The sequence below is a fragment of the Helicoverpa armigera genome, chromosome 9 (genome assembly GCF_030705265.1).
Source record: "Helicoverpa armigera isolate CAAS_96S chromosome 9, ASM3070526v1, whole genome shotgun sequence".
Taxonomy (NCBI): Eukaryota; Metazoa; Arthropoda; class Insecta; order Lepidoptera; family Noctuidae; genus Helicoverpa; species Helicoverpa armigera.
Window position 1 is genome coordinate 40,906 of NC_087128.1, and position 8,727 is coordinate 49,632.

The 8,727-nt window shown below is 43.3% G+C and overlaps 1 protein-coding gene across 1 annotated transcript; it reads left to right on the top strand.

Moving 5' to 3' along the window:
* Window positions 1-315: 315 nt before the first annotated feature.
* On the top strand, window positions 316-8,519 carry Tpst (Tyrosylprotein sulfotransferase). The gene is given in 6 exon segments (XM_064036329.1): window positions 316-1,296; window positions 4,616-4,803; window positions 4,806-5,158; window positions 7,331-7,584; window positions 8,272-8,402; window positions 8,405-8,519. Coding segments are annotated over 6 exon segments (1,029 nt in total). The 5' UTR covers window positions 316-1,294; the 3' UTR covers window positions 8,506-8,519.
* The last annotated feature ends 208 nt before the right edge of the window (window positions 8,520-8,727 follow it).

Here is an 8,727-nt window from a genome sequence, read left to right on the forward strand (position 1 = left end):
GGTAAATGTCTCATAATATTTCGTGCCTGTACATGCGATAAACACGTTTCGATAACGGCGTTTTACGATTGTTCAGTACCTACTTACATTTTAGCATCATCAGTAGTTTTTCTTCAAGCAAAAATCGTTTGAATAATTCTGTGTGTTCATAATTCACATAATGAACTATGTGGCACACAAATGAACTTGGTGTAATGCTACAAAACAAAGTTATCTATAAATTGTTCCAGGATCTGTTTAAAATCATAACAGGAACTGCTAGAAACAATCGTAAGTTAATATTGTAATTTATAGCTAGTTTATTGAAGCTCAAGCCCCAACCTCTTGATACTGTATTGAAATTTCAAATTTGCGGAATATGACCTTGTAATTTTACATATTATGTGATTGTGCCCCAAAACAATGATTGTTATTGCAATCCAGAACTACAAAGGAGAGATTATTTGAATGCATGCTTGTATTAGTGGCTTGAAGATGGTGATAGGATGCAGTATACCTCTTGAGAAATACAGTGAGTGTCTAGTAATATGATAATATTTTAAGAAAACTCAAAAATAGTTACTAGATTGTTTCGATAGAAGATACTATATTGTTCGTCCCATTTCAGATTCCAATTGTATCCTGTACATGTAAGACTAGATGCCAGAAATGTTCGAGTTCAAAATAAAAATGCATTTTTTAGGTTTTGAAGTAGGTACACCAAGGGAATAGACATACCAAAATCATCACTAGCTGTTAATGCTGTCTAGGGTTCATAGCAATTCAATCATTGTCCTTAGGGATTAAAATAATGCAGCTTTGTGGTGCCTTCACCATTACATTATGGTGAAAGAAAAACATATACAGAGTGTTAGAAAAGTACCCAAAAGCTGACAGGGGGTAAAATGGCCACTTATAAAGAATCAATTGACTATATCAATTTTAAACCCTAGAAATAAATTGTTAGCAGCAAAAACATACATTAGGTAAATTACACATACATAATAATATGCTACATTTTTACCTCATATGAACTGACAGCGACAAGGAAAATCATAAAATTTTGTATGGGACCAAACACACTGGACTCGTGACAATAACCACCATAATCAGGAAGTGAACATAGCCATGAAAAGAATTCATAAACGTAATACAAGCTGCCATTTTCTTTTGTAGGAATGTAATGCTTTTTGTAATTCTAAAATCTCAAGTGCTGCGAGTGGTTCCAAACTTTGAATCCTGAGTGTAAGCGAGAGTACCAAGAGTACCAAAACAGCTCAAGATTGAAAATCTTTGAGCTCAACTGTAATATGAAATGTAAGATATTTGAAAATAATATTGGGAAAGTTTAGGCCAATTATCAAGTCTTTATAATTTTAATCTAGTGTCTAGTTAGACTGGAAGCCGACCCCAACATAGTTGGGAAAAGGCTCGGGAGATGATAACATTCTAAGATGAGAAAAAGGACTTGTATCTAGGTATCTAACCTACATAGTTTAGGAGCTCCAAGTAATATACATTTAATATGCATTTCAAAGCCAATACTGTAGGTACTACTATAAAAATTAGATAAATGTGTGTAGGTTGTATAACTTTGCGAATGAAATAAAAAAAAAAAAACCGGCCAAGTGCGAGTCGGTCTTGCGCACGAAGGGTTCCGTACCATTATTTATAAAACGATCAAAAATGTTGCCCTGCAAAATATTTATTTAATTCTACTTTTCAGTATTTGTTGTTATCTGTGAAAATTTCAGCTCTCTAACTATCACGGTTCATGAGATACAGTTCATGGTGACAGACGGACGGACGGACGGACAGAGGAGCGAAAACAAGAGGGTTTTCGCTCCTCTGTCCGTTTTATCCTTTGGGTCCGGAACCCTAAAAATAGTTAATATTATAATAGTTAATAGTGGCTCATTAGCCGCTCTATTTTATAAATAGTCTATCTTGACTTGTTTTCAATTTTCAATGTTATGACATGTTTGCAAGGGTTGGCAATGTTTTTGGCTATGATCGTTGTTTCAGCCGAATAACGTTCTGTGGGGCCCGACAGGGCCAAGGCCCGCCAGGGCTGCGGGATTGTTCGAAAGAGTTACCGCGACCCTGGTATATAAATGGCCTACGAAGGAACACGATGGATTTTTAGTCAGTAAAAGTCTGACACTCCCTCACCGCTGCTAATCCACAGCGGGAGGGGTCATTTGATGATTTTTGCCATCGCAAAAAAAATTGCCAAATGACGTATGTACACTGCTGGACAAAGGCCTCCCCCGAGTTTCCGTCATTATTAAATGGCGTTCAAGAATCAGTTGTCCCAATATTTAATAAAAAAAACAGTAAAGGGCGAGCCCAAATTCTTTGAATCTCTTAAATGAATGTAACACTCAATAAGCAATATAGCCGAACTTGATGTAAATTGTTTTTGACAAATAAATTTATCCTTATCTTTTTTATATTAATTATCTACTACTATTGGTACATCTTTGGTAGTCGTTACGGGTAGTCAGAAGCCAGAAATTCTGACAACCAGTCTTACCAAGGGGTATCGGGTTGCCCAGGTAACTGGGTTGAGGAGGTCAGATAGGGCAGTCGCTTCTTGTAAAACCCTGGTACTCAGCTGCATCCGGTTAGACTGGAAGCCGACCCCAACATAGTTGGGAAAAGGCTAGGCAGATGATGTAGATCATCATCAGATGATGATGATCTACTACTATTGTTCTCATGTAAAAGACTTCCGTCTTTTTTGAGAATAAAATCATTGAACAAACAAGTTTACCACTATGCTCAATCTTCAGCAAACCGCGTCCACTGCTTCCCGGCTATCTCGACCAGATCGTCCATCCATGTAGCGGGGCGGGGCGCCTGCTCACGCTGCGTCTTCCGGGTCTTAGGGTGCTTACATAAAGAAAGACACAGGTTTCCGGTACAGACCAATCTGTACAGATCAGTACCGATCGCTACAGTGTTGACTCGTATAAAGAAACAGGTGAATCTGTCCTAGACAATCAAAATTAAACCCGTATGGTACGGTCCAGGTAGTCGGCACCGATAAGTTACAACCTGTTTCTTTATAAGTGAGTGAATAGGGATTATATTGAAATATTATACCTGCGCTGATCGAACCTACCCGTACAGATTTGTCTGTACCGGAAACCTGTTTTTTTTATGTAAGCACCCTTACGGTCGAGAACTAACGGATTGCGAATCTCCTCACTTCTGATTCGATCTCGCAGACAAAATCCTAGCGCAGCGCTCTCCCTTGCTCTTTGAGTGACTATGAGGTTTCTCACAAGACACGTAGCGTGGTTGTACTGGCAACACACATTGGTCATAAATTAATTGGAGACGTAGCTTCCCGAACGATGACGTGCCGAGATAGATTCGCCGATTGAACTCCTTCTCGAAGTTGGAATTACCTAGCTGAACCGTTTGTCATAGGTACATGTACTGGTCAACAGCTGCGAGCGTGCAGTCTCCCACTTTAACAAGATTAGGTACTTGGAGGCAAGACCTGACCATCGTCTTATCCTTATTCATTTTAAGACCTACTCGCTGGGAGACTGTTGATCATCGAGCATTTTACTCAAATCCTCCAGTTTCTCTCTGAAAGACGATTCGTACGACTTTCGGAAACAGTTTGTAGACATGGTTCAGCAGTGATATGGGTCTATAGTTCTTCGAGAGAGTCTTATCGCCATTCTTGAAGAAAAATATCACTACGCTCCTGTGCTATGAGTGCGGCGCTTTTTTAGTAAAAACGATAACATTAGAAAAGGGCTATTTTCAGAGTCACATGTTATACCCTATCATCTATATCACTATGGAACAATATGATTTTTCCTTGTCTGCTGTTGTACCCTTTTGTTTGTAGTGAGCTTCATAGTAGGGATGTAACGAACGCAACTTTTGGACTTTGCAACTGCAATCGCATGTTCAATCATGCATGTGCATCGCATGCTATCGACATTCGCGAATACGAATATTCAGTTTTTGGTTTTAAAGTACTTACCACTTGCATTTTGGGCCCACTTTTTTCAACACTGTCCAACAGTGATGAAACATATGCAAGGTGTTATAAAGAGACCTAAGCCCCTTATAAAAAGAAAATTAATATTATTTTTAAATCGAAATAACGATATTGGACTTCCCGCGAAATAAAAATTAATAAAAAGTTCATATTGTGTAATATACGCATACGCTAAATTTTTAAAACGAAGTGATCGCGACGAGGAAAATCAGAAATGAATAGAATTTGTTCAGATATTGTAAATTAAGATGAGGAGGAAGATTTTTCTCTAATGTTGCCTGTTTGTTAATATTGCCATATTATAATCATTAAACATTCAACATCGCAAGGTTCCGAATGCGACTTTAAAAATAAAATGCGATTGCTAATGCTTACTAATCACATTACAACATTCACAACATCATAGTTTAATCTACCGTAAACAAACTGTCTCGTACAGACGTCGTAAAACTCGGCCGCAACTAAATTCTGAGCACAAATACGAGCATGTGACTATACCCCTCCCCACCTTCACCATCCGCTACCGAGCAACGCGCGCGATGTTGGCGAGCACACTCCTAGTGCAGTGGAGGGTCCCGCGCTGCTATTGTGATGTGTGTGTGGTCGCAGGCTCAGGCGGCGGCTAGAGATGGGGCGCGGCGCTCGCTGGCGCGTGGCGGCGGCGCTGCTGGCGGGCGCGCTGCTGGTGTGGCTGTGGCGCGGCGGCGCGCGGCCCGCGAGGGCGCAGCGCCGGCGCGAGCTGGACGAGCCGGTGGAGGGCCGCGAGCTGCCGCTCATCTTCATCGGCGGCGTGCCGCGCTCGGCACCACGCTGATGCGCGCCATGCTGGACGCGCACCCCGACGTGCGCTGCGGACAGGAGACGCGAGTGGTGCCGCGCATTCTGCAGATGCGCCAGCACTGGATGCGCTCGCAGAAGGAGAGCGTGCGCCTGGAGCAGGCGGGTGTCTCTAAAGCGGTGCTGGACAACGCCATCGCCGCCTTTTGCTTGGAAGTGATCGTGAGGCACGGGGACACGGCGCCGCGGCTCTGCAACAAGGATCCGCTCGTGCTCAAGATGGGCACCTACGTGCTGGAACTGTTCCCTAACGCTAAGTTCTTGTTCATGGTGCGCGACGGCCGCGCTACAGTGCACTCTATCATCACTCGCAAGGTATGTTATCCAATACACGTACTTCACGATGTCCTCCGCTAAAGATACATATCCACGATAGACTGCACGAGACACGTTCCGGCGAGGGTTGACATACAGCGCTACGCGCAATGTCGATGAGAACAACAGCATCGAGCAGCCTCATGACCACCTGCGTTTGCAGGCTGCCCGATGTAATCCGGCCTCTTCGGCTTTTCAAAATATAACTTTGGCACTTAGGCAAAAAGACACGCAACACAGAGGAGTTAATGTTTCCTACACAAAATAGAAAGTAATCTACGATAGGCATTTAATAACCATGTTGTACATGCTCCCGGCACGTAACTTGGCAAGAATCATTATGAAAACTATCATAAAATAACGACAAGCACACAAAGGCACTAAGTGCGCAAAGTTATCCTTAGTATTTTTTAGTCAAGTTATGTGCCGCTGACTGTACCTACCAATTAAAATTATAGTGTTATTTTTAATCGATGTGCAAACTCATTTCACGTACCTATTAAAATGATTGCAAGTACCTACAAGTAAAATTAAAACAGTAATTAAATGCTTGCTTGAGGTACAAACGTACACTACTCACAGGTATAGTTTTTCATGGTGGATTTTCTTCAGCGAAAATCAGCAAATTGTAGGCTCAAGTATTTTAAATCTTTAGTTTTGGAATAATCGTACAAGAGCTAACGAAAGAAAAAAAATGCAGTTTTTTTCACCTTAGCCGAGCTCTCATGCCGAGCTAATGGTTCCGGGTTTAATTCCCGTTAGATCAACATTTGTATGATGAGCATTTTTGTTTGCAATAATAAAATAAAATAGCAAATTGGTTTACTAATTTGTAAAACCGGCCAAGAGCGTGTCGGGCCACGTTCAGTATAGGGTTCCGTAGTTTCCAGAGTATTATAGCCCATACCGCCGCATGGATACTCAATTCTTTATTTGCGTTCCATATGTTACTTAGGTGGTGGCCTAGTGGGTAAAGAACCAACCTCTCAAGTCTGAGGGCGCGGGTTCGATTCCAGGTCAGGCAAGTACCAATACAACTTTTTAAGTTTGTATGTACTTTCTAAGTATATCTTAGACACCAATGACTGTGTTTCGGATGGCACGTTAAACAGTAGGTCCCGGCTGTCATTGAACATCCTCGAGAGTCGTTACGGGTAGTCAGAAGTAAGTAAGTCTGACACCAGCCTAACCAAAGGGTATTGGGTCGCCCGGGTAACTGGGTTGAGGAGGTCAGATAGGCAGTCGCTTCTTGTAAAGCACTGGTACTCAGCTGAATCCGGTTAGACCGGAAACCGACCCCAACATAGTTGGGAACAAGGCTCGGAGAATGATGATATGTTATATAGGTGGTATTTTTATAAAGTTGAAACAATATATTAGAAACAATGTGGACCCGGCTGTGCCCTACACAGCATAAAGAAGTTGGAGAGGTTTGCAGTACATATTATCATCTTATTCTTATTACCCCGTTTAGTATTATTAAATCTATACTTATTACTAAAATTGAAGTATAATTTAAGATTAAAAATATGTAGACTAATTAAAAAATATTTGAAAATATGGTTAAATTGCGTCTTCACACGTGGTGGGAGTGGGAGTGCACTCCCCAATTTCTACACTACACTACCCTAATACAATATTTTTAGCACATGGTCGGCGTGCGTGATTGATACTCGTATACGTATTGGTACCAGAACTCCCTAGTGCTAACGGGCCCTGAGATTATCTGCGGTCGGACGGAACAATTGACATGGTCAAACGATGGCTTCCTAGTTCCGTAGTTAACATTAAAAAGGTTACCGAAACGCACATTGACGGATATGGTAGTTATTTTTTAACCTTAAGGTATTCCGGAAAGTCCCTGAAATCCATTAGCTGTCACAAAAAGTTACCATTCTAAACAAGTTACGGATTCATCCATCTGAAAATTAGATACTTGGTCCTACAAATTGCTGTACTATAATTTTCCTCGGTAATACAGCTTCTTGGAAATCACTTGAGAAAATCAACTATAAAAAGATATCCCCAAACTGTGAGTAGTGTATTTATTATATAGTTAATGTACAATTATCGTTGTTTTCCCACGGGAAACCAGCTATAGCGTCAGAGATTGCTTAGGTCGCGCCAGATGAATTAGAGACTGAGCGGTAATGCGACGTGATGCGTGCGCAGGTGACGATCACGGGATTCGACCTGACGAGCTACCGGCAGTGCCTGACCAAGTGGAACCACGCGGTGGAGCTGATGTACCAGCAGTGCAAGACGATGGGCCCGGACAAGTGCCTGGTGGTGCGCTACGAGGCGCTGGTGCTGCGGCCGCGCGCCACGCTGCGCCGCGTGCTGGCCTTCCTGCAGCTGCCGTGGCACGACGCCGTGCTGCACCACGAGCGCTACATCAACCAGCCCAACGGCGTCGCGCTCTCCAAGTAACTTTACATCTTAACGCTTAGCGCCGACGCTCCGACGCAAGCCAACCCGGGTTCGATTCTCGGCTCGGCCCCAAATTCTATTGTGGATTTTAATAAAGACCGGAGTCTAGAAATTGGTGATTGAAACACTCGTGTCTCTAAATGTCGATCCTGCTCCTGATCTCTCTCCAGTTGTGTCGTAATGTATTCGAATATAGAATACACCTGTCTGTGCAAACCTTTGCGCTCAACAATGTCCTTCAGCTGATCTCCTTAGGCTCGAGAATAGCTGCCGTGGTTTAAATTCAGTCTGTATCACGCCGCTTATCGAATGTTAGTAGGTAAAACATCAACAAACAGCGACAAGCCATTTCATATTGAATACTATGCCGGCTTAACTAGTTTCGGGCTTTAGCCATAACATATATAGGTAGTATACATATATTGTATTTAATTGGACACCAGCTGCTTCGTCCGCTTTGTGGGAACTCTATGTTTGTCAATTTTATTTTGTCAACATAAATACAAAGTATACAAAAAAAAACATACCGGCCGAATTGAGTACCTCCTCCTTTTGGGAAGTCGGTTAAAAACATTCGTAACGCAGTGATACTGGCCGGAGCAGTCGGAACAGCAGTACAGAGTTAGGTAGGTCCCCGCTTGTCGGCGGCGTGTGGCGGCTGTGTGACCGTGTGCGTGTTGCAGTGTGGAGCGCTCGTCGGACCAGGTGGTGCGGCCGGTGAACCTGGACGCGCTGGACAAGTGGGTGGGGCAGATCCCGGCCGACGTGCGCGCCGACATGGCGGAGCTGGCGCCCATGCTGTCGGTGCTGGGCTACGACCCTGGGCCAACCCGCCGCTACGAGGCCACGGCCGACGCCGCCACCGAGCGCCGCCCGCCCTAGCCGCGCCCGCTCCCACACCTACCAACGCGCAATAAACGATAACACCAAACAGTACTTGTTTCATTGCGACCGACTCGGTCGCCTCTGGCGTACAACACATCTCTGCGACGAACTGAACACATATTTGTATACTAGCTTCTGCCCGCGACTTCGTACGCGGATCTTGTCCCTTATGCCAGCGATCATAAATCGTTCCATATATTTAATTTTTGTACGTCAACGGCAAAAGCACACCAGACTAAACAAAACGCTAAGAA